This window comes from Serinus canaria, chromosome 23 (genome assembly GCF_022539315.1).
Source record: "Serinus canaria isolate serCan28SL12 chromosome 23, serCan2020, whole genome shotgun sequence".
Classification (NCBI taxonomy): Eukaryota; Metazoa; Chordata; class Aves; order Passeriformes; family Fringillidae; genus Serinus; species Serinus canaria.
The window spans coordinates 3,156,879-3,182,731 of NC_066336.1; the positions used below are offsets into that span (position 1 = coordinate 3,156,879).

At 49.2% G+C, this 25,853-nt stretch overlaps 1 protein-coding gene and 1 long non-coding RNA gene across 2 annotated transcripts in view; one reads left to right on the top strand and one right to left on the bottom strand.

Annotated features, from left to right (window-relative positions):
- Nucleotides 1-25,853, top strand: part of GRIK3 (glutamate ionotropic receptor kainate type subunit 3) — a 126,598-nt gene that overhangs the window by 87,741 nt on the left and 13,004 nt on the right. Inside the window, exons 9-13 of the mRNA XM_050983417.1 lie at nt 296-409; nt 2,934-3,137; nt 13,449-13,672; nt 19,680-19,798; nt 22,026-22,243. Of these exons, the coding sequence (XP_050839374.1) occupies nt 296-409; nt 2,934-3,137; nt 13,449-13,672; nt 19,680-19,798; nt 22,026-22,243 (879 nt within the window). The remainder of the gene's footprint in view (nt 1-295; nt 410-2,933; nt 3,138-13,448; nt 13,673-19,679; nt 19,799-22,025; nt 22,244-25,853) is intronic.
- LOC127060409 (uncharacterized) lies at nt 7,590-25,277 on the bottom strand. The gene is made up of 3 exons (XR_007779418.1): nt 24,865-25,277; nt 9,639-9,686; nt 7,590-9,450 (listed from the first exon to the last, which is right to left on the bottom strand). It is a non-coding gene; the product is annotated as an uncharacterized LOC127060409 (long non-coding RNA).

Sequence of the window (25,853 nt, forward strand, 5' to 3'; positions counted from 1 at the left end):
TTTGCAAATTGTTCATTTATTCAGCCCCTAAATTCCAGCCCCCACAGTCTTCATCCATTGCAGCAGCACAGGGACTGTGGAACATGTGCCACGTTTGGAACATGGACTGACCTGCAGCTGAAGGGTTAATTCATGGTAATTCTAGTTTTGCTGCAGACAAAAGAAGAAAGTTCCCTTTTCCAGGTCAGTAGGATGCTGGGAACAAGTGAGGAATGCAAGGTAGGGATTAAGGAATGCAGACAGGGATGGAGGAATCGCAGATGGGGGTTCACTGTGGTGCTTTGCTTCTTCTCAGGTTGGAGCATGGAGCCCTTCAGATGGTTTGAACATCACAGAAATCTCCAAAGGACGAGGGCCCAACGTCACGGACTCGCTGAGCAACAGATCTCTGATTGTCACCACGGTGCTGGTAGGGGACTGCCAGCCTGTCACTGTCCTTCCCCACAGCCCCAGGGATATCCCAGGGACCTCCAATGTCCCTGAAAGCTCACAGCCCCCCAGTGCCTTTTAAAAGGATGGGACTTGATATGGCGTGGATTTGTATCATAAAAGGAATGGGACCAAGGTGCCCAGAGGGTAACAGAGACAGGGGACACTTGGTCTGGGGCAGAAGGGCTGGAACCAGAGGTCTTGTATCCCTCCCAAGGGGTTAGCAGGGTGGAAGCTGAACACAAGCCAAAGACAGATGCTGCAGCAGCTTTCCTTGCGAATCAGCCACTCCTCCCAATGAACTTCCCATCCACCACATGACATTTTTTTCCCATTAAACATTTCCATGGCTGTGGAATTGTCTGGGTCCAGGCAATGGTACCCACCATACCTCAAAGGCCACAGCATAATGCAAAATGATGGAGCCAGGAGGGGACTGTCAGCCATGTGCCTATGACAGGCTTTTTTCAGGCAACATTTCCATCTCGAGCTCTGCGAGCATGTAGGAATTACATAAGGCACGGGCTGATATCAGCTCCCATTAATTGTGCCACTCCACGGGCCTGCCCATGTGCCACAGGGCTTCCACCTTGAACCAGGGCTGTCCTGGATCCCTGTGCTCAGGGGAGGAGGGAATGTGCTCAGACCTGAGTTCTGCAGTGATTGCACTGCGTATGCCAGAGTCTGAGACATAAAATAGAGCCCTGAATGTTATTTGCATTTGCAACACCCCTTTGTAGTTCTGCACTGTTGTAAATGACGAGAGAAGAGCCATAGGAGGAGCCTTTAAAAGAAAAGGCATGAAAGGCTATTTTTTCCCCTTCTGCTCATATTGCAGTGACTTGTTGGAAGAGAAATATTACCCCAGCAGCCAGTGCCGCTCTCCCCAAGCAATATGGGAACTGTGAAGTTATGAAATTGAGGGCACCTTCACTGAGAAATCGATTAGCAAACTGAGAGAGCTTGTGAATTGGATGTCTGGCTATTTTCAGTAATAAATTGTGAAATAGTCCGTGAATAAGTGGTTCACAGAGTTCAGAATTACCCCCTAGGAAATGTTTGAGACCTGGAGATACATTACTGAAGCGAGTGGCGTCCTAATGTTCAGTGCTTCGGCTGTTAAATATGTATGTAATCCCTACAGCTCTTCCCAAAATTAATAGTGCTTTATGGCTGCTCTGGAGCCATGGATTTCTATCGAGATCCATAGATTCAGCTGATTCACAAACAAAGCACTAATTCCAGAGCAGAGCGCCGAGGAGGCGGCGGGGGAGCGCGGGATTGAGCCGAGCTGGGTGTGCCAAGCTGAACTCCATGGGTGTGATGTGATCAGCTGACCTTTAGAACTCTGCAAACGGGGCTCTGTGTGCTGCCACGGCCCCTCCTGACCCTGCTGCTGGGCCAAAGGGGCACCCCCTGCCCCTCCGTGGGAGCACAGAGCCCCAGGGCAGAGCTGGGGGCTGCCAGGTGAGCAGAGACCAGCACCACCTGAGTCCCCTCCTCAGAGCACCCCACCCCAAACCAGGCACTGTGACAGGGCTCTAAGGAGGGCTCCAGACCTGCCCTCCCACCTCTTCAAGCCCCCCCATGCCTGGGTAAAATCACGGAGGGCATTTTCCAGCACAAAGCCTAGCCCTCCACTCACCCTCCCTCGTTGGCCACCCCACAGCAAGGACAGGAGCCCTGCAGACACCCCCAATTTGAGCCAGACACTCACTGTAGGTGCCTCACCCTCCTCTTGCCTTCCAATTCTTGCCTGCTGCCCATCACCTTTTCCATTTCCATCTGTCCTCCACACGTTTTTCCCTCAGGCTCCCCAGTGCTCCTCGTCCTCGGTGGCTTCCCAAGCCTGAGGCACCAAAGGATTCTGGATTTCTGTGTGACTTCACCTGCCAGCCCCTGCTCGAGGGGAGGGATCCACAGGTCACTGCTTTAGCTCCTGTCCCCTGTGCTGGAGCTCAGCTCTGCTAAGGGTCACACACCCCCAGCTCTCCCAGGCAGCCAGGAGAGCAGCACAAAGCACAAAGTTTCCCTGGGCACTAGCAGGGCAGTGTCCATCAGGCAGGGCCAGCACAGAGGAGTGCCAGTGAGCTCAGTGGGGAGGTTTTGGGGTGGCCCCAGCCATGCACAGCTCCCTCACCCTGAATTTCACCCACCAGACTGTGGTGAAAGGCAGGTACCGTGTGTAGGGTGTGATGGTGAGTTTGTCCTCCCCCTCTTTTGCTGTTTCTAACACTTCATTTTCAGAGCATGAAATGGTTATTTTTCTCCCTGAAATCCTACCAAATGGAAAACAGTTGGTTGCTCAGAAGAGACAAAATTAAATTTTGTGGGGTAAACAAGGTTGCTAATTAGCTGATGCGCTGTGCAAAGTTAATTTATTCCCAACATGTCACAGTGCCAGCCCTGCTGGAGAGCCGGTGCCTGGTGGCTCGCGCTGACCTGCAGAGGTGGCCTTGCCTCCAGCTGTCCCTGAACTGGGAATTTTTGCTTTCCCTGTGCAGGAGGAGCCCTTTGTGATGTTCCGTAAGTCTGACACGGCTCTGTTCGGGAACGACCGCTTCGAGGGCTACTGCATTGACCTGCTGAAGGAGCTGGCCATCATCCTGGGCTTCTCCTACGAGATCCGCCTGGTGGAGGATGGCAAATACGGGGCACAGGATGAGAAGGGCCAGTGGAATGGCATGATCAAGGAGCTCATCGACCACGTGAGTGAGCCCGTGGGTGGCTGCCGAGGGTTGGCTGTGCCAGGCTGTGCCCACCTGAAGGAGAGATGTGGGACTCCAGCAGCTCCTCAAAATGCAGTTTGTTACATCCAAGGTGTCACAGCAGTCCAGGGTTGTGGGTGACAGAGCTGTGCCCACAGCTGTCAGCTCCAGCTGCAGGCAGGCCTGGAGACCCTTTGGTTTTGGTTACAAATGCATTCTATACTTTTCTTTTGGTTACATTGCATTCTATACTTTCCTTTGCTGAGCATCTTGATACAGTAGAACCAATCTATACCTTAACTATTATCTATAGCCTCTCATAACCACTGTAATTACCATATTCATGTTACTGTTCTCCAGTCACTCACAGTCAGTACATTACAGTTTCAGCTAGAAGTTGTTTTTCAGTTTTTTTGCAGTGGAAAATTCTGAGACCTTTTTTTTTTTTACTTGCAACATCTGTTGACTTGTTTGCCTGTGCTCTCTTTCTGCTTGGTGAAAACATCTTTTTCTTTGAGGTGGGTTTATTCTTTTCTCTAAGCCATAAAAACCTCTTCTAACTAACACACCCTTTGCCTCCTTGGTTATCCAGTAAGACTGGTTCAGCAATTCTTTTCTTCTATATCAAAACTTGCTTTCATTTCTATTCCTTCTTCAGATCCTACATCCAAAAATCTTTCTGCCAAGCACACATATCTGTGAGACTTTCTTGTCAAAATTTCATCCTTCCCAACATCCCTCGGCTGGCTCTCTGGGGTGGGACAGGTGCCATTTCTCGCTGGCCCAGAATACCCACAGCAAGCTCCTGACCCTGCTTGGCTCCTTGTCACACTGGTTGCCAGAATATTCCTGTGTCTGGCTCTTCCAAATATTAAAATGAAATTCCTGAAAAGGGCCATTCTCCCAGCACAGAAATGGGCTCAGTGGCTCCAGGCACAGCCAGTCCCACAGTGGGACACAGGCTGGGTGTGTGGAGAGGGCAGAGGCTTCCCCTGGGTCTGGGGCACACTGGCTGTCCTGGGCTGGCAGCATGAGCTGCTCTCACCCCCAAAACAAACACAGGCAAGGGCACAGCACCAATGCAGCCTGGGGAGCCCAGGCATGTCCCAGACACAGCCCAGCCCAGAGCAGATATCAATGCTGTGGGAGCAGGTGTGCCCTAGACAGTTTCATTTTTTATTTTCTATAAGAGCAACTTATTTACTAAAATCTCCTGGGACACAGAGCTCCCTCTGCCACACGGCAGCTGTGCTTCTCCTTCCATGGCCACCTCCAGGAGCCCTTTCAGCCCCAGGGAAGCAGTTGGAGCAGCAGCTTTGCTCCCACAGCCACCAAAGCCTCTGAAACCGCCACTCGTGGCCAGAGCTTGCTCAGTTTGCTAATTAGATATCTTGCCTCCAGCACATCCTGTGATCCCAAGGGCCCAGTTATGGAGGTGAGGAAAGCTGGTGTTTTTATGAATATCTGATTCCCAGAGAAGGCCTCTGGAAGAAACGCTAAGGACAAAAAGAATGCCTGCTCTCTGCAGCATTGCAGGCAGTGCAGGCAGTGCAGAGCACTCTCCTCCTGAGCATCCTGCTGAAGTGGGACAGCCCATGACCACCTCCAGGTCCTGGCTGCATTCTGAGTCCACAGCCTAAGTAGCAAAGACACAAAAATAATCCCCTCTAGAGCTGTGATGTTCTTACCATTCATGGGAGAAGAATGAATTTGCTGGGTGAGTCACTGTGGTGTGTGGAGACTCAAGCACTGGCTGGGACTGATGAGTGGCTCAGGAGCTGGGCTGGGCTTCCAGATCTGCCTTCTCTGCCCTAAATGACATTGGACAAGTTGCTTCTGTGTCCTGCTTCCTCCATCTGTAAAATGCAGATGATGATGATTATGTCCCTTTATAGGGACAGAGTGACACTTAATCAGTTTGTGACAAGCACTGCAGCCCTGGGCTGGCCTGGCCCAGGGAGCAGGAGAGCAGCAAGGGCAGGCAAGGACAGCCCTGGGGAGCAGGACTTCATCTCATGGGAGAGCTCTGCAAACCTGCCCTGGTGCTTTTCCTTCTGGAACACTCCGTGCAGCTCAACCCACAGATTTTAGAGCCTCTTACACAACAGCCCTGCCAAGTTAGATGAGAGGCAGTGTCCCAGTGGAAGCTCTGCTGCTCTGAGTGATGTGAGTGACACAGATCAGAGCTGACACCGAGTGGCAGCTGTGCCCCTTAGCAGAACCCCCTGGGACACGGCTCCTCTGCTCAGCCCTGCTGGGAGCAGCCTCTGGAGTTCTCCCAGGGCTGGGAGCAGCCTCTGGACCTCTCTCGGTGCTGGGATTGGGCTCTGGAGCTCTCTCGGTGCTGGGATTGGGTTCTGGAGCTCTCCCAGGGCTGGGAGCAGCCTCTGGAGCTCTCCCAGGGCTGGGAGCAGCCTCTGGAGCTCTCAGGCTGGGAGCACCTCTGACTCTCTCGGTGCTGGGATTGGGTTCTGGAGCTCTCCCAGGGCTGGGAGCAGCCTCTGGAGCTCTCCCAGGGCTGGGAGCAGCCTCTGGAGCTCTCTCAGTGCTGGGTGCAGCCTCTGGAGCTCTCTCAGTGCTGGGTGCAGCCTCTGGAGCTCTCTAACTGCTCAGATTGGGCTCTGGAGCTCTCCCTGCACTGCAGGGCTCACAAGGAGCAAATCCCTCCCAAGGGAATAGAAGCCAGACAGTTATTCAGCCCAAACCATGTCCCTTCCAGTGTCCTGCAAAACACGACAGGGCTTTCAGGAGGTTTCAGCCATTTCCAAAGCTGTGGTCAGCTACCTTAGACAGACAAGAAGGAGATTTGAAGAGCAATGTCATTAAATAACACAAAATTCATGGTCGAACCTGCATTATAGCATTTCTTGGGTAACTATCTAAAAGGCAAATCAACACACAGCAGCAGGAAAGGGCCAAATCTCCTCTTCTTGCAAGAAACCTCTTCTTCTTCTTCTCCTTCTTCTTCTTCTTCTTCCTCTTCTTCCTCTTCTTAGCTGTGAGATGCAGCTCTGTGCTCTGTCCTGCATGGCTGAGCTTGTGCCTGCCCAGGCCCCCCATGAAGCCACCAGCTCCTTTATCTGCATGCCATTGCTTTTTATGGCAGTGTTTATGTAAAGCCTTCGGAAGTGAAATTGCAGCCAGATGGGCCCTTCCTCAGCAGCCTCTTCCCCTGGTGTGGGGAAAGGCACAGCCCATGGACACTGCAGCAGGCCAGATCAAGCCCATTTCACACCCAGTAGGAAAAGTGCTAGAGACAGCATTCCAGTCAAGTGGTGGTGATGAAAACAGGGCTGCCCACATCAGAGTTTGATATCTGAGCTGGCTTTCCTCTGTCTTCAGTATCTCCTTCTCATAAACAAGCTGGAATCATTCAGGTGGGAGCATAAAGCAGGCAGGATTCTGTGAGCTCCAAGTACCCAGGTCAGGATTAATTCAGTGCACAAAGCCATTGCACTGCTGAAGATCCACTCAGCCCCATGGGCTGCTGTGGGCTGAGCTGGTGTGGGCTCCCTGAATGACCTGGGCAGAGCAGGGGGTGCTCCTGGGGTGAGGTGAGAGGCTCAAATGGTGATGATTGTTGCTCAGAGGGCCTGGGAGATGTGGAAGTTCTGGATTCTGCATACCAGGAATCAGCGGATTCTGCATACCAGGAATCAGGCAGCTCAGCTGAGGCTGAAATTTGGAGAGGAGGAGATGGGCAAAGCAAGGGCCACTGTCCCCTGGGGTGGAGATGGGCCTCACAGGAGCTGGGGAGGTGCATGACAGCAGTGTCTGGGGGACAAAGGTGCTGTCAGCAAAGAGGTAAATGCCCAAAAGCTGGCATCCCAGAGGTGAATCACGTGCTGGGACAGGTGTTTACACAGTGAGCACTCAGGGCTTGCTGCAGTCACGAATCCTCCCCCTCCTCTCCCTCTGATCCAGACGTGCCTGGCCACAGGCAGGGATGCCTCGGGCTGTGATCCTTTGTAAAATCCCTGTGTTTCTAGTCTGGCCTTAAGCATAAACAGGAAAAGCAACAGCAATCAGAGCAGCCACAGCACGACCCTGCCTCTGACAGGGTCCCCAGTAGCAGATCCAGAGACAACAGCCTCCTGCAGCCTCATGCAGCAGCCCTGCCCTGCTGCCTTTCATCTGCTGCTCATCCTCAGCGCAAAAAGTCCCTGTTTTGAGGAGTTCAGTTCATTCCCTGGAGAAGTAACCTCAGCCCACTGATTATTGTCACCCCTCTGGCCATTCCCGCAGAGGAGCCTTGATCAGAAGGGCCATGAGAGCTGAACTCAGGTATTCAGGGAGGCCTGGGGAGCCCAGGCAGTGCAGAGAAGCTCCTGAGCCCTTTATTCATAACAAACAGGGAGCCTGACAAGTGCCAAATCTCCTCCTTTCAGCAACAGTGAACTGCTATTGATGTTTATTCATAGAAATTATTACTGATACAAGCAAAGCTCCACTGCACACCGTGGCCCATCCGTTCTGATTTATAAATTCCAGTTGTCTGGCAAAGCAATGCCTGCAAATCTTCCCTATTGTTTGTGGGCAGAATCCCATAAAAGCAGCAGAATGAGTTGTTCTGGACATTTTGCACAAACTTGTTCACAAATAAAACTTGTCTTCTGCTGCAACAGTGCACATCACATTGCCATTCAATCTGAGACTTCAGGTGGGAATAAAAGAGATGTGGCAAATACTGGGGCTGCTGATGGAAATCCCTGCCAGTGGGAACTGTGGAGGACTTGCAATAACCATCCTTAGGGACTGTTCCTGACAGTTGATTTAACAATTCCACAATAAGTGGGCATTTTCTGACAGTAAATTCTGGCAGAAATACATTTGGCACCACACTGCCAGCTCCCCATTAATGCTCCTGCACTGGTGGATGTTTTATCTCACTTGTCATGAGCTGGGGCTTCCTGTGGATGTCACTGGGACAAGAACAAGGAGCAAACAATTTAATTGTTTAATTTAATTGGAAGAAGTGTCCTCCAGCTTTTAGACACTGCAGGACCTCTGTGTTAGGGACAGGATGGAAATAAACCAGAAGAACTTTTCTTTTCGTGCTCAGATCACTGTTGGGTGGATTCATGACTGGGTCATACCCAGGGATCCAGGTGAAGGATCTGTGTGTTGGGAGTTCAGGCTCTCTGTGTGCTCAGCAGGTGTCCCTGCCCCTTGCTGGCTGGTTTACCTGGCAGGAATCCCTAGGACAGGGCTTGTTTCTCACAGCAAGGCCATTCTCACCTGAGTCCTCCAGCCTTCACATCCCTCAGGTACAATTAATGGCAGTTCCAACTCGGGAGATCTTCCTCAAAGTGAAGATTATAAAAACCCCACAGGACCTCATGGCCCTCATTCCTCCCCTTCAGCTCACAGCTGGGCTTTTCCTGCCAACCTCTATTCTTAATTCACCCTGATATTGAATAAATCCATTGACAAAAATGATGCCTAAGGACTGAGACTTGAAGAGCAGCCATTAAGAAGAGCTAGAATCAGACACTTGGCACTGATCCTGCTCTCCTTGAGCCTCCCTGCTCCCTGAGAGTGCTTCCCTGCCCCAGGGCAGGCACAGGGCCTTCACAGAGACCCCCACACCTGCCCCAGCAGCAGCAGCCCCTCCTCTCTGAGCCATGGGCTGCAGCAGAGCCCAGCTGCCTCAGCTGTGCCTCATCCCCCACGCCCAGGACAGCCCAGCCAGGGCTGCTCTGCTGCAGGGAAAGGTGCAGGGAGCTGCAGCTATGAGCCCAGCACACCTCAGGGGCTGCTCTGCTGCAGGGAGAAGTGCAGGGAGCTGCAGCTGTGAGCCCAGCACACCCTGGGGACAGGGAGTGTTGGGACCCAGGACATTCCTCTGGCTGCCCTGGGTGACTCCAGACCCTGGCAGGAGGCTCAGAGACTTTGCACAGAGTCAAAGACACCTGTGCCTTTGATTTTAGCCCATGGAAACAATTCCCAACTTTGTGTGAAGATTTACAGGCCACAAGGGTTTGAGTAGAATGACAGTGAATTTGTCACAGGGTGGAAATGTAGAATTTTGGGGAATTAGAATGGGGGTTCAAGAGGCAAGATGGCAGAATCTGGGTGTGTTCTCTCCTTCTCCTTCTCCTTCTCCTTCTCCTTCTCCTTCTCCTTCTCCTTCTCCTTCTCCTTCTCCTTCTCCTTCTCCTTCTCCTTCTCCTTCTCCTTCTCCTTCTCCTTCTCCTTCTCCTCCTCCTTCTCCTCCTCCTTCTCCTCCTTCTTCTTCTTCTCCTTCTCCTTCTTGTCCTCCATCTTCTGCTGTGATGGTGACACTTCTGGATTGGTTTAGAGTAGAGACTGTCTAACATAAGGGATAGGGATTGGGAAATTATTGTAAATAAAGTACAGGTAGTTCTTAGTATAAAGAACTAAGGGCAGGCAAGGGCACCCCAAGCACACCAAGGGCAGGGACTGTGCCACAGCCCAACCTGCTGGACAGACCTCAGCAGGTCAGAGATAGTATGTCATAGATAAGGAAAAATAACCAACCTTGAAAAGCAGAACAGAAGAATCTCAACTTCTTCTTTGGTCATGGGGCTGGGAAAAAAGAGAATTTCTGATACCTCAGGGTCATCTCAACCACAGAAACCTGAGAATGGAGCAGGAGCAGGGCACAGCAGCCAGGCAAGGAGAGTAGGGAGCAGAGACAGGACCCAAGGCAGAAGCCCCAGTGCTGGCAGTGGCAAGAGACACCGAGGGATGACAGTGCCAGACCTGTAACAATTAAATCAGTAAAACACACACACACACACACTATTTCTGTCTCTCAGGCAACACACACATGATTAGTTTATGTAAATACCTAACGCAGATTGGCAAAATAAGCACAGAGGCAGCTTCTTTTCCTGAATAAATATTTATCTTGGTGCTTATGCTGTTGGTGGGCTCTGCCACTGCCTGTAGGTTGGCTCTGGCTGAGGTCAGGCACTGCAGGATTCCCACAGTGACCACGGCTGCACTAGAGCTGTCCTGACCCACAGGCCACATCTCCCTGATAACTGAGAACTTGGAGATAAGATCTGGCATTTTCTGATGAAAACCAAATATCTCTGCAGCAAAAAGAATCATCCCTGTGCTGAACACCCGGTGAACTCACAGCTGTTCCAGCCAAGTGAAACGCTGGAACTGGGTGAATGAGGAGATCCAAACCCTTGGAGGTGTGTTGGAGAAGTGTCTGTGTTTGATGTGCCTTGGCAGAATTCATCTTTTTGGCCTCAATTCAGCAGAACACTTAAGAACAGGCACAAGGCTTGGAAGACGTGTGAGCTCCAGTAAAGCAGAGGTGCAGGCTGAAGAGGTTTTGCTGGACAAAGGTCTTAAAGCCCCTGGCACTTGCTCTAATTCCTCATCTTTAATAAAACCCACCTGACTGTGCAGCAGCACAAGAGCCAGGGCTGAGTAAAGGAAGCAGCCAGAGTCTGGTAATTGACTGCCCAGTTTGGAATGTCAGAGCACAACAAATCAAAGCTTCACCCTTGGTGGGTTTGATTTAGATCCTCTCTGTCAGCAAAGCCCTAATTAGAGGCCACCTTCAGAAAAATCTGCATTGATAAAAAGGATATGGAAGTGCAGCCCTGTTCTGCCTCTAATTGCTCAGGACACACCCCAGCCAGGCTCCAGAATCCCTGCTCTGTCCTGCCTGAATGTGACATTCCCTGCAAGGACACAGGGCTGGGAGCACATCACAGGAGCTTCTGGAGCCACACAGTAAAATTTTATTTCTGTGCTAAAAGCAGTTGAATCCCTGGGCATCCATGCAGAGTTCTCTCTCTTCATTTTCTGTGCAAAGCACAAACTCCAGGCTGTTCTTTAGCTCACTGCATTGTTCTGACAAATTCGGCCGAGGCTTCCTCAGCCTGGCCATCGCCAGCGAGCTCTGACCACACAACTTTTGCTGCCTCCTTCAGAAAAACCCGTTGCCAAATCCTTCAACATCTTCTTTGCCTTTCCCTGGTGAGTCAGGACACCCACACAGAAGTGAGGGAGGAGGGAAAATGCTGCATTTCTTTTGCCATTTCTGCCTTGTGACTGTGCAGAGCGCAAAGCCAAAATTTCCAGGTGTGCTGTAAGGTGGTGGGAGCAGCCAAGCTCCAAACCTGCCAGGATGGTCTCCAGAATGCAGAACATCCCCAGCTCAGGCTGGGCAGCCACCAATGCCACCTCCAACACCCTTCAGCTTCTGTCCATGTCACCACAACCACAGCTGGCACAATGGGCTCACTGGGAAAATATTGTCCCCATTTTCCACAGGTTTTGACAAATGGCAGAGGCTAAAAGGAGCTCTGATGTAAAAATGAATTCCCATCTGGAAAGTGAGAAGGAAAGGAAACCAGGGAGCAGCTGGAGAGCCATGTTAGAACAAAACCACATCATTTTTACCCTTGTTACATCATTCCTGAAGGTCTCTGTTCAGGAGCTCTAAGGCTGCACTTGTTGGAGGGGGTCCCTTGCACACACACACACACACACGCACACACACACACATGTATAAATGAACAAAAGCTCATGTAGAGACTCTTCCTACAGTAAAAGACCCAGATTCCTCTATTTATAAACATTGCACTGACTTGATCACAGGTTGGAAAGGTCAAGTGTAACCTTTAGTACAAATTTACCCCCAGCACAGGCCAGGGATCTGCTCTGGTTCCTACAGTGAACCCCCAGTTCCTGCTGAAGCAAAGTATGTTCCAGCCAATATTGCTTTAAAGTCCATGAATAATGACAAACCTACTGTATCTCTAGGTAATTATCACTCATGGGTAACTTAGAATTTTAATTTTCAGAACCAGATGTTAAATAAATCTCACCCAGGCTCCTGGCACGGGGGGAGGTTCTGCTCAACTTCAGAGCTGTAATTTATGTGTCTGTGTTTCCTCAGAAGTTCACAATCCCAAAGAATGATTTGCAAAGCTCAGGCAAGGAGGGTGATATTGAGGAAACCTTGGACGTGTTTACTTGTGGCTTTTGAGAACCTGGATGAATGTTTTGTGAGAGGAATGAATGCAGCTCTTAGCCAACAGAAAGGGAGTGAATGTGGCTGCTCACTGAATTAACACACAAATCAGTAAGTAAAAGAAATAATAGAAACAAACACAATTCACACAAGCTGTCAGGATAAAAAATATGCTTGGCTGAAATTCTTCATGAAGCTCAGAGCCCTTCAGCAGGATGGGCTGAGGAGTCCATCACTAAACAGAGTTTCCTCAGAGGGGCTCACCTGCACACCTCCCTCCCTCCCTCCCACCCACAGGCACCAAGCATTCCTGCCTGAGACTGAGCCCCTCAAGCTGTATCACAAAATGACTGAGGGAAAAGAGATTGAACCTTTTAGCTCACACTGCCACAGCATGGCTCCCTGCAGCTCCATCCACACCCTCCTCTCTTGAATCAGTGTGAAAGGCAAGACAGCAGCAAATGAAAGGAGGAACAACAACAACAACAACAAACCACTGCTGCCAACAGCGGGCTCTGCACACAGTTTGCTCACTGGTGTAGAGTCTTGTGCTGAGGAGCAAGCAAAGACAAGGGCCACTGACACTTTAGAACTCTGTAAAATCTAATTTTTCTGACTGTTTCAGAAGAGCTCGTCACATTGGAGCAGAAGCTGCAGAGGCTGTAACGCCTCCATTTGGTTGTGCTGCATTTTACAGTGACCATTGTACCTCCAACATCTGTATTTTACTGTGAATATTGTACCCCAACATCTGTATTTTACTGTGAGCATTGTACCCCCAACATGTGCATTTCACTGCAACCACTGTGCCCACAACATCTGTATTTTACAGTGACCATTGTACCCCGACATCTGTATTTTACAGTGACCATTGTACCCCCAACATCTCTATTTCACTGCAAACACTGTGCCCACAACATCTGTATTTCATACCAAATGTGTACCACACGTGCAACAGCAGGGAGGAACCCCAGGGCTGCACTTTTGGGGTTTTTGGAACCCCAGGGCTGCACTTTGGTGGGGATTTTGGAACCCCAGGGCTGCACTTTGGGGCTTTTTGGAACCCCAGGGCTGCACTTCAGGGGATTTTGGAACCCTAGGCCTGCACTTTGGGAGTTTTTTGGAACCCCAGGGCTGCACTTTGGGGGATTTTGGAACGCCAGGGCTGCACTTTGGGGTTTTTTGGAACCCCAGGGCTGCCCTTTGGGACTTTTTGGAATCCCAGGGCTGCACTTTGGGGGTTTTTGTCCTGTTTCTGCTGTGTGAGATCTGTGGTGTCTCCAAGGCCATGGAAACACCTCTGTTTGTAACTCCTCCTTTCTCCCTGTGTCCCTCCCTCTTTGCAGAAAGCTGACCTGGCCGTGGCTCCTCTGACCATCACTCATGTCCGGGAGAAAGCCATCGACTTCTCCAAGCCCTTCATGACCCTGGGGGTCAGCATCCTCTACAGGAAGCCCAACGGGACCAACCCCAGCGTCTTCTCCTTCCTCAACCCTCTCTCTCCTGACATCTGGATGTACATCCTGCTCGCCTACCTGGGGGTCAGCTGTGTGCTCTTTGTCATTGCCAGGTAAGGGGTCCCTGCTGGCAGCTGCAGCACCAAAGCCTGGTCACCCCTGAGATCCCCCCTGGTCCATCCCCATGGGCTGCCTGCTCACTTTTACACACTCCCAGCATGGAAGGATTTGAAGATTTCAGAAGTTTTGCAGCTTTTCTGTCAGCACCTCCTGGTGTATGAAGGGATGGATTTCTGTGTCATTGTCCTTTCATGCTCTCTGCTCACAGCCTTCCCAGCCTCTGCTGGGTCCTGAGCTCCCATCTCCCCCACCATTTCCCACTTCTGTCCCTCACACAAACCTTTCCCTACACCAAAAGAATGAAGATGCCTTTGCTACGGATCAGACATTGTGTCTGTTTACAAAATTAATATGCATCTAATTAGCATGTTTAAATCCTCTATGTTTAAAGGCAGAATTTGCATACATTTGCATGTCTTGTTAATTCCACAGGGCCTTTGATGAGACACAGCCCAGGTTTTCTCTCAATCCATGATCCCACCTTTTCAAATCCAAACAAAGCACTTTCCCCCTCCTGCAGGCAGGTGCCCTCCATGACCACACACAGCCCTCAATGGAATATTTTGCCTAAACACCTCGTCCAGGAAAGATTCCTCAGCCCACTCTGCAGTTTGATGCTCATTTCTCATTACTTCCAGTTGAATTTATACCAGGGGGGATTTCAGAACCCTCCCTGGTTTGGTCTGGGGGTCTGTGCAGACCCTTTTCCCCAAGGCCTGCTGTGCTGCACCATCAGAAACATTCCTCCCTCATCCACTGGCATTAGAGAGCCAAAGGAAAGATCAGACACAGAGCTCGAAGAGCAGACTCCATTAACCCTGATGCTACAACAAATCTGCAATTTTCAGCATCCCTCAGTCCAGGGGGGCATTTAGAGCAGATTTCCAGCATTCACTCTGTCACATCCTAATTACACAGAGCAGCAGAGTGAGCTGGGCATGAGGGCTGTGAGCACCTGCAGTGCTCACATTAGGAGCTTGTTTTTTCCAGCTCATAGTGGCCAGATCCAGCCCACATTGTGCAGAGCCCACTTTCAAAGCATGTTAAACATGCATGGTGAGGCAGGTACATCCTCTGGCCCCTCTCTGCATGGGGACAGAGGTGACATTTGTTTTCTGTCACTGTTGTATTAGGGACAGCTGAATGAAGCAACACAGTCTCCAAGGTCTTCTCAGAAGTGAAGTTTGTTAGACATCACATTCTTTTACAGACTGTTCTGAGAAAGCTGGACCTGACTGGTCCTCAATCAACACCCCTCCCCTCACTGGCTAATTGGGAACACCTTCTTGTGCACATCTTACAAGTGAACAACAGGTTCAAAACACCAGCTGCAAAGACTAAAAATTATTTTAATTCTTTCTCTGAGCTTTCTCAAAGCTCCCCCAGAGCAATGCCTGGGAAAGTTTATCTGACTTTCTCCCTGCCCAGACTGTCAGCATCCACAGTTTTCCTCTCAGAGGATGTGGAAGGCCCTCCCTGACCCAGACTGCAGCTGCAATCCCCCTCCTGCCTTGTTTTTGCCTTCCCTCCCCACCCAGCCTGTCAGGGATAACCTGGTGCCCTCAGCAGCACAGGACTCTCCTCTGGGGATGTGCACCCAAGGTAACCATGGGAAGGAAAACCCTGTGGTGGCCGACAGACAGCCCTTGTCTGTCTGTCTCTGTCATCCAGGCAGGGCACAGCTGATGGCACCAGCCTGCTCCTGTGGCCTGCAGTCACAATCCAAATACAATTTTACATTTTGGAGCTCATTTTTCCCAGCTCATAATGACCAAATCCAGCCCAAATCGTCCAGATCCCACTTTCAAAGCGTGTTAAATGTGCCAGTTGTATCTGCACGAGGAATGCTGCAGAAAGGCTGAAGGAAATGCTGGGGCAGGCCCTGATGTGAAGCCCCTCAGTCTCCACTTTGCACAAACAGGGATGTCTGTCCAGCATTGCCTGGCTTTTGGCTGATGTTGAGGGATGAAAACCTGAAGAACTGTGGCTTTGTCTCAGCTTTTATTCTGACAAGAACCTCAGCATCTCGCTCCATCACATCAATTATGATGTTGTAGAACAATTTTTTCCCTCTCAGGCTATTTTTTGGACTAAATTCAACACATAAAATATTGCAATTACAGTTTCTTTTTCACATTTTGCTCCTGACATTTCTTCTATTTTTCAAATAACACCAAGTATTCAGAGTAATTAAAATTCTGCTGGAATGGTCTTTTAACACATAGAGATGGAAGGCAAGAGATTTCACAGGGAAAATATTTGTTGCATTCAGAAGTAATGGAAACAATATCTGCTTTTGACCCCAGCAAGGCCTCTGAAATCCAATTCTCAGCAGAAAACCACAATCAAAATAGAAAAGCCTTAATTCAGAGACATGACTCTTCTGAACCAGGCACCAGAGCCCTCTGCTCATGCCATAACCATAGGTCAATGCCACTTAAAACAGACTCAGGAACTATTTAGAGGCAAGCCAAGGATGGATTTCGTTCATCTGTCATTTTAATCAGCTTTTCTTCACTATTGATGGAGCTCCCAGCCCCCAGAGAGCCACCAACCCTGGCTGTCCCCACAGCTCCTTGGGATGCTCTGGTGCCAGGCTGGCACCTGTCCTTGGGCTCACACAGCCCCCAAATTACACCAAACCCCTCTGGCTCTGTGCCAGGGTGTGTGGGTGGGTTTAATCTTCATCCCAATTGCAGCAAGGTCTGGTGTGGCATTCACATTCTCTAAAAAATCCCTTCACCCAGGATTTTTCTCCTGGGAAGCTGAGAAGCCTCAGAGAAAAGGAAAACAATTTTTATCTCATTTGCTTCTCCTGTGCTGTGCTCATGTGGAATGTGTTTGGAGATTGTTCACCCACAGGTGATTGTTCCATTGCATTCTGCTGGGAGTTGTTTTCACTCTTTGGCCAATCAGGGCCAAACTCTGTCAGGACTCTGGAAAGAGTCAGGAATTTTCATAATTATCTTTTTAGTCTTTTGTCTGTATCCTTTCTCTATTCTTTAGTATAACATTCTTTAATATAATATAGCATTATAAAGTAATAAATGAGCCTTCTGAGAACATGGAGTCAGATTCATCATTCCTGCCTTCTTCAGGGCATCCCTGCCAATACAATAGTCTGGGTCATCCATTGAATATTTCTCTGGAGACACAATTTAGACTCAAAAGTATCTTGTGTTAGATCTTTTAAATTTCTTCCAAATGCTTCAATTTCCCGCCCAAAAAGCTGAAAGAGGCAGGAGAATGATGCTAGGTTTTGATGAAATATTTCTCAGAGCCCAGAGTGTGTGTAAGGATGAGGGAAGCCAGCCACAGAGGATCCTGAATTCCCCAACTGATTTGAGCTCAGGGGTCAACGAGCTCCTCTCCCTCCTTCCTTCGTTACCTCTTGCTTCCACTAATGGTTTCTCTGCTGTGGAGGCTGTGGCTGCTTTGCAGATTTCTGAATATTTCTCTGTCATTTGAGCTGCACCAGTAGGTTTTCACTCAGACCTTGAAGTTCTCCAGCGTGTCATCTTGCCAGGCTCATTGAGCTTACCTATTCCCTTTCTTTTTCACGGTCTTTCGTGGGCAGCCCAAGAAAGTTTTAATCTAATTCCTGAACTCTGGCTTTATCTGATAGAAAGGACCAAGACACCATCCTTTATCCACCTCTGGTGTGAATCTATAGCAAGTTCCAAGGAATAAGCAGCATGTAAAGCCAGGTCTGAGTTCAGCCTGGTTCTTGTTTCCTGGCTGATTTCCTCTGATTTAGAGAGCAGAGGAGGGTGAGCAGCAAGGAGAGCCCAACCATTCCCTGGACAAACAAGCAGCAATGCCAGGGTGCAGCCTCAGCAGGACCTGGGGTTCCACACCCCAAACCCAGCCAGGGAACAGGAAGGAGAGATAAACCAGGAAGGAAAGGAAAGGAGAGCTCATTGCACTGTACCTTGGAGGTGGAAAACAGAGGCAAAAAGTGGCACAGCTGTGCCCAGGGTAATCTTTTCCAAAGCCACAGGAGCTGTAGGCTGTCACTGACATGTTCTATGAAAAATCTTTTCTTTAAGATTTTTTCCCCTGGAGTTGCTGAGAGGCCTCAGGAACAAACTGTAAATAATTCTTATTTGTTGTTGTGGGATGCACCAGGTGGATCTAGGATTGGTCTCATTTGGTTGTTTCTAATTAATGGCCAATCCCAGTCCAGCTGTCCAGACTGTCTCAGTCAGAGACAAACCTTTGTTATTCATTCCTTTTCTATTCTTAGCTAAGCTTTTTGATGATTTTTTTTCTTCTATTCTTTTAGTATAGTTTTTAATATAATATATATCACAAAATAATAAACCAAGCCTTATGAACATGGAGGCAACTTTCTCATCTCTTCCCTCATCCTGGGACCCCTGTGAACAATGCATCAGTGGGCTGTGCCTTGTCCATCCTCAGGGATGGGTTTCCCCCAGATCCCTCCCATGCCTGGCACTGCCAGGAACCCCAGCTCTGCACTGCCCTGTGCCCAGGGCAGGTTTCAGTGCCAGGAGGTTCCTGGCAGGGCTCTGGGGCCCTTCTCCAAACGAATCCAACTGTGTGAGCGAGGCCACCCTGGAATGGAGCCACGAACCCTCTCCTTTGGTGGTGGCACATCTGCTGGAGAATTACAGAGGGAAGCATCTCCTGACAGAGGCTGTGGGCTGGGCTTTGAGAAGGGGCTGTTGTGAATCTCCAGGGATTCCAGAAGGAAGTGGAGATGATAATTAATGCCTGGTTCAAAAGCAATTATACCAATTATGTTTTTAATTTAATCTCTGCAAAATTTGGGACTCTCAGAAAATGTAAATAAACAGCTCTAAAAATATTAACATCTCTCCTGTTTAGCATCCTCCCCAGATCCTGGCTAAACGAGCTCATTCCCAGCAGTGCTTGCCTGTCAATCTTGGGCAGAATTTGCAGAGATATTCCCAGGAAATTCCCTCAGTCTTGCTCAAGAACTGCAGGGCCATCCATGGAAATTCATCCCCACAGGGAATAAGTTTGTCCACAGCAAACTGCCACCACATTCCAGTGTTCTGCCAGTGCCCTGACTGGGCCAAACTCCTGCTTGTCAGGATGGTGGAAGGTTCTGCTTCTCAGTGACCTAAATCCCACCCTGATTCCCATGTGCATTGGTGGCAGAATCTCCTGAAATACCAGTTTGTCCCTGCTACTACTGCAGAATGACCAAGGCTTCTCCTCAGTCAACCAAAAATGACTTTTTTTCCCACATTTTTTAACTATTGCATACAAGAAATTACATGTCTGGACCCCATCCCACCCCACCATCACATGCTTTGGGTGCAGTTGTAGGACACAGCAGTGAAAAGATGATCCAAAGTGACCAAAGGCTCTGGGGAGGCCATCTGAGACACCTCAGGAGGACTTGGCTTCCCAGGTTTCTGCTCTCCAAGTGCAGGACACAGACTTACAGCTGTGTAGGTGGCTTGGGCTGAATTTGCCTTTTCTCTATAAAGCACCAAAGGGTCAGCAACACCAGAGGCACTGAGGCTCCTTTTTCCCAGTTCCTTTAGGGTCTTGTCCTGCCATATCCCAACTAACTGATGCCATAAAATTTTAGCCTTTATATCTTTCAAATCCTGTGCTGCCTGAGTCCATAACTCCATATAGAACTGTTGTTAACTATCTTCACATTTTGGTCAGACAGAACAATTCCTCCAGGCCTGAGATCCAAGGACACCCTTCACCCTCAGGCCCTGAAAAGTATAAGCTAAGTGAGATGTGAGGAGCAAACTGGGGGTATTTGACTTCATTACCTGAAGCTGTAATTAAGGATTAACCCCTGATATGCAAATGGACCAGACTTACATCTGTCTGAAAAACTTGTGACCATTTTGGAAGGCTTTGGCTGCCCAGGGTGTATCTACGGATGGCTTTTAATAAATCCCCACTTTATTCTCTTAATCCTGACTAGCCTCTGTCCTAGAGCCCCTTCAGGCACCATCAGGAGCTCTGTTTCCCTGTGTGCTGCAGGTTCAGCCCATATGAGTGGTATGATGCCCACCCCTGCAACCCGGGCTCGGACATCGTGGAGAACAACTTCACCCTCCTGAACAGCTTCTGGTTCGGGATGGGAGCGCTGATGCAGCAAGGTAAGGGGGCACCCACCTGCTCTTAGGGCTCTTTAAATTCAACATTTGTCTTAGATGCAACCTCCCAGCACCTCCTGGCTCCTGCAGCTCCAAGGAGGAGCCTGCCTTCATCTCCCTCAGCTGCTTCATTCCTATGGCCTCTGGAAATTCCTGTTTCTGTTCATTCCAGCCATTTGTTCCGTTTCAGGATCTCTGACCTGGCTCTCTCTCTGCTCTAAATCAACTTTTCCAGCAGACAGGCTGCCTTGCCCTCTGCTCCATCCCCATTTTTCCCCTCCCCTGGTCCCTCTGAGCAGTGTGAGATGCCCTGAAGCTCCCCCAGCCTGGAGGAGCTGCCCTAGGAGCCTGTGCCCAGCAGCCCCTCAAGCCCCCAGGGTCACAGAGAGCCCAGAAATGGGATCACACCCCTGTGTGTGAATGGAACAGAGAGATGCAATGAACAGAATAAATCTGTTCAGAAGGCAGCAGGGGGGGAGCTTGGGAGCAGCTCTGAATAAGGAACGAAATTCAGCTGCGATCTAATTGCAGAAAATCCAGGAATAGAAAGAAGTGGAAAATGTCAAACATTTGTCACACTTTAATTTACCATGTACCACTGGTTACATCCAGAGAGCAAAAGAAGCACAGCCATGGCTCAGTGGCAGGCACAGAGCTGCTCTGAGCTCCACTGCTGCCTGTAATAGAGATTCCTCCTGGATCTCAGCTGCCCTCATGGACAGTGACAGCTCCCAGCAAGATGGTTTAGCAGCATGAATCATCCCTCTTATCAGATGCTGATAAATGAAAAGAGCTATATTCTTTTTAACTCAATTCTGCATCTGAGAACAAAAATATTTCAAAGCCAGGCTGATGTCACAGCATCTAATGCATCAAAGGGCCGGAGATGGAAGAGGGAAGAAGCAGGATCTTGAGGAGAACCAAAGCACCCTCAATATCCAGGACTCCTCCTCTTCCTCGTGTCTCCTTGCTGCACTCTGCAGAGAGGAAAACTACACCCCATGCTCTGCTTTGATGCCACACTGCCTAAAATTGCTTTGCAAAGCCCAATCCTTGTTGCACTTTCCAGGCTGATAAACCCTCTGAGCACAGCTGTTTCAAACCCAAAGCTCTTGCCTGGCTTTGAAAGGTGTTTTGGGTGATTACAAAAATAGCACAACCCATTTAGCCCTTCATGTCTGCTCAATAAAAGTCATTCCAGACCCACTACACCTTTTATGCTGTAACATCTCCTGCTTCCCCATTTCTAACTGGCATTCAAAGCCCTGGACCCTGATAGTTCCTTTCTCTTGGTGTTTGATTTTTTTCAAACCTTGTACATTTGAACACACTCCCCAGAGTGAGTCTTTTGAAAATAATCTGTATAAAAGCAAAGCCCTTTTTAAATGGCAGAACAAAACACTCATAAAAGTTCATAAATAGCTTGCTATTTAAATCTCATAAAAGCAGCCCAGTTAATTATTTCAGTTTGGATGTTTCCTGTAAATTGGGCACTGTACCCAAGGTCAGTAATCAAGGAAGAGGGTTTTTCTGCAAATGCTACAAAAACCCTACTGATGTCCTCGCATGCAAGATGCCTGAATAATTTGCCTCAAAACCAGTTTGCTTTAATTGCAGGGCTGTAGCAGTTTTGAGAGTGAAACCTGATTTTATATATATTTATGTATACAAAATGTACGCATGGATACAAAAAATGGATTTTTTTCCCTCTACTTCCTCTGCCCTCCTTCCCCTGTCCCAGGCCCAGAGCTGATGCCCAAAGCCCTGTCTACTGATGTCCTCCATGCAAGATGTCTGGATAATTTGCCTCAAAACCAGTTGGCTTTAATTGCAGGGCTGTAACAGCTTTGATAGTGAAACCTGACCATATATTTATATATATATATATATATATATATATATATATATAATATATATATATGTGTGTGTGTGTGTACATATATAAAATGTATGTATGCATATATAAAATGGGGTTTTTCCCTCTATTTCCTCTACCCTCCTTCCCCTGTCCCCCCCAGAGCTGATGCCCAAAGCCCTGACTACTGATGTCCTCCATGCAAGATTCCTGGATAATTTGCCTCAGAAGTTGGCTTTAATTGCAAGGCTGTAGCAGCTTTTACAGTAAAACCTGACCACACACATATATATATGTACATAAAATGTATGTATGGATACATAAGATGGATTTTTTCCCTCTATTTCCTCTGCCCTCCTTCCCCTGTCCCCCCAGGCTCAGAGCTGATGCCCAAAGCCCTGTCTACACGGATCATTGGTGGCATATGGTGGTTCTTCACCCTCATTATCATCTCGTCCTACACGGCCAACCTCGCAGCCTTCCTGACCGTGGAGAGGATGGAGTCCCCCATCGACTCAGCAGATGACTTGGCAAAGCAGACAAAAATAGAGTATGGAGCAGTGAAGGATGGAGCTACCATGACCTTCTTCAAGGTGAGACCAGGCAGAGCTTTCTGCCTTCCAGGCAGAGATGCCAACGGGAGCCAGGACAAAGATCCAAAGACAGAAATCCTCCCAAGCCACCCCTGCTGCTCCTTCTTGCAGCTTCTTTCAGGCTCACATCTTGCCCAGACTGAGATTGTCGCTCACCTGAGTCCCACCAAGGCTGAATCCCCCTCCCTGTTGTTAACTGAAGTCACAGGTACAAAATTAAACTGATTTTACGCTTTTGCAGGCTCTACCTAATATTGGCTCAAAGTGCAGCTTGTATTAAAGCCCTGCAGAAAAATCTTACATTCCCTAAAGAACCTTCCCAATTTTCACATCTGACCCATCCAGCTCCTTCCTTGCCCCATGGTGCCCCCAGGCTGACCCAGCCAGCCTTCAGGGACAGAGGAGAGCCCAAACGAAGCCCACAGCTGGACAGATATTGCAAAGTGCCCTCCCTGACCTGTATTTCTTACAGCTGAAATGTCTTTCTTGTCCTTCAGGTATTCATATCAATGTAATCCAGTTTTATTAACCTCTGAGATCCAGGGCAAGGGAACACTACCAGTGCATCACAATCCAATTGCATTAATTTTGTCTATTTAAAGCATAATTAAATTCAGAAGTCAGTCAGATTCCACCACAGCCTCAAAAATAGAAAGAAAGTGAGAGATGTAAAATGACCTTTAAAACCGCTGCTGGCCTGTAAAAACCCAGTTTGAAAAGACAGAGGATAAAAGGATAGAAATGAGGGGTGATTAAGGAATTATCACCCTGGCAAGGAAAGAGGCCCAAAGGAAGATGCCAGGCTTTGGCTCAGGAATGGGAGCTGGCTCCCCCACACCTCTGGCTCCTTCCCCCTCCACCACCCTAATGCAGAAGGAAATACATGTGACTAGCACAGTTCAGACTTTACCCAGCAGTTTGTGCCTGGTGCTGCAAGATTTGAGCAGGCACAAGGTGATGGCAGCTTGATGAGGCCTCAGCAGTTTAATTGGCAAGACTCATTAAAGGAAGGCAATATGCTGGATTTTAATAATAGAGGGAGCATTGTTCCCATGCAACTTCTCCTGGCTCTGCTCTGACTGAGGAGCCACTGTCCTCCCTGGATGTGTGTCCTGACTCTGACAGGCAGCAGCAGAGGTTGATCAAGAGCCACAGAGAGGGTGGTTTGATCTCTAACCGTTCTGGGAATGCCCAGTTTGCCTCCTGCCATGGAGCTGCTCCGTGCAGTTCTGTCCATGGCACTGGCAGATGTGTGGTGGTGTTTTCCAAAGCCAAATAACCCTGGAACAGCCAGCAGGGAAAAGCAGGCTGTCACTGTGGGCTTTAACTGCACTTTCCAATATGAGTTTTATATGGGAATAAAAGGAAACTGTCTCTTTTAACAATCATCAGGACACAGTATATTTATGGCTTCATATCATTATCCATCAGAATCATACTTCAGGCTCCTAACAGCCTTGGCATGCCTTATTGATGCAGAGTATTTCCCTTCTCCTTTTTATTATCCCTGTTGTATGGAGATGAATTCTCAGGAATGTCCCTTCTGACAAGCATTTCCATTACTGCAGCTGTGGGAGCTCCCACGTAGGAAGCTCTGCTCACTTGTCCTTCCTGTACAGAGGGACTTGGGACAGACAGCATTTCTCCCAGCTCCAACAAGGTCTTTGTTCTCACCTGGGTCATTCCTGGGGTGGGTTTGGTTCAGCTACTCTATCAGTGCCACCTCCATGGGGACACATGTCACACACAGAGCTGCAGGTGCCAGCTGAGGATCCACCCTCCCTCAGATGGGTGGCACTGGAAGCCCCTGGCTTCCCTCCCTTCTCTGCCCTGCTCCAGGGGGCTCCAGCAGAGACAGCCCCCACCAGCCAGGGCTCCTTGTCATGGTTTTAGACTGGGCACAATGCCAGTGCCTCCATGAAAACACATCCACCCTGGTGTCTACTGTGAGATGTGACCAGAAACAGAGCAAGCAAACTCCAACTTAGGAATAAAGGAAAGAAGACTTTATGAACACACACACACACACACACACACACACACACACACACAAAGAACAGAATGGAAATCTTTCAAACACATTTCTCCTCCCTCTCTCAACCCACATTACAACATACAATACAAACTCAAATCTTCCTTCAGTCCCCATCTCCCAGGTTTTAATTCTCAGTCCATTATCCTTCTTCAAACAATCAATTCATTCTATTAAAGAGGAAGGAGTCGTCTCCTTGTACCATTTCTTGACTAACCCCTTTCCATATTCCATGCTCTCACCATGGAAATGGACCAGAAGATTGCTTTTGGGGTTTCTCTTTTTAAGGATACTTTGGTCAGTTCCACAAAACGACAGTCTCTCCATTTTGGGATAACAAAATCCCCCCCCATTTCCCCTGGGGCTAGGGCTTCACGACAGAGACCATCTTCCTATTCCTGATCTCTGCCCATCACCACTCTTCACTGTCTTTCTTGGATCCGAGCCATTGCTTTCCCCCCAAAACCGCAGTCTCTGTGTTACAATAGAAAGTTAGTCCGTCCACAGCCGAAAAAAAACCTGCTCCTCCGTTTATCTCCTCCCAAGTAAATTCTTCTCATTATCTCCACTACTCCCTACTCACACAAACCTCTCATTTCACTTGTCCATTTCTTCTTGTTCTTATCTCTGTCCTCCGGGAGGATCAACGTTTGGAAGGTTTCCATCGTGAAGGAAAAAAGTTAAAATCATCTCTAGGTGACGGACTCTCCCTTCTCACTTTTGGCCGACTTCCCAGGAGCTGCGAGGCGCGTCTTATCTCTTTTCTCTCCTTTCTCTCTCTCTCACTAGGAAGCGGGGCGGTGGGGGGGGGAATTGCCCGGTGCTCCTCACTACTTCCACCCCTCCATCCTTTCACTTCCCCTCCCCGGTCTCTCTCTCTCTCCAAGGTCCAAGGCCTCCGGCCTACCTCACGCCACCTCGTGGCCTTTTCCCCTCCCCCACCCAGCCTACAGCCGGAGGGGGAGAGAAAACTGACCTGATCCCTTTGCTCACCAAAAAGCCAAGAGAGTCTGGTTCTGCCAGTTCTGCTTTTTATACCCTGTGTTCTCAGAGGCGGAACCATCTCCTCATTGGCCCAAACAGGTGCCAATATTCACACCTGAGCCCCCACTGGGCTAACCACTGTCTCCAAAAAAAAAAAAACCACTTCCTTTCAAACCAGGACACTCCTGAAGCGCACCTGCAGACCCAGGGCCTGAGCACCCCAGCAGCTCTGAGCACACTGTCAGTGCCTGGGCAGCTCTGAGCACACTGTCAGTGCCTGGGCAGCTCTAAGAACACAATCCCAGCAGTTCTGAGCACACCATCCCAGCTCTGGGCACACCATCCCAGCTCTGAGCACACATTCCAGCTCTGAGCACAACATCCTAGCTCTGGGCACACCATCCCAGCTCTGAACACACCATCCCAGCTCTGGGCACACCATCCCAGCTCTGAGCACACATTCCAGCTCTGAGCACAACATCCTAGCTCTGGGCACACCATCCCAGCTCTGAACACACCATCCCAGCTCTGAGCACACCATCCCAGCTCTGAGCACACCATCCCAGCTCAGGGCACACCATCCCAGCTCTGAAC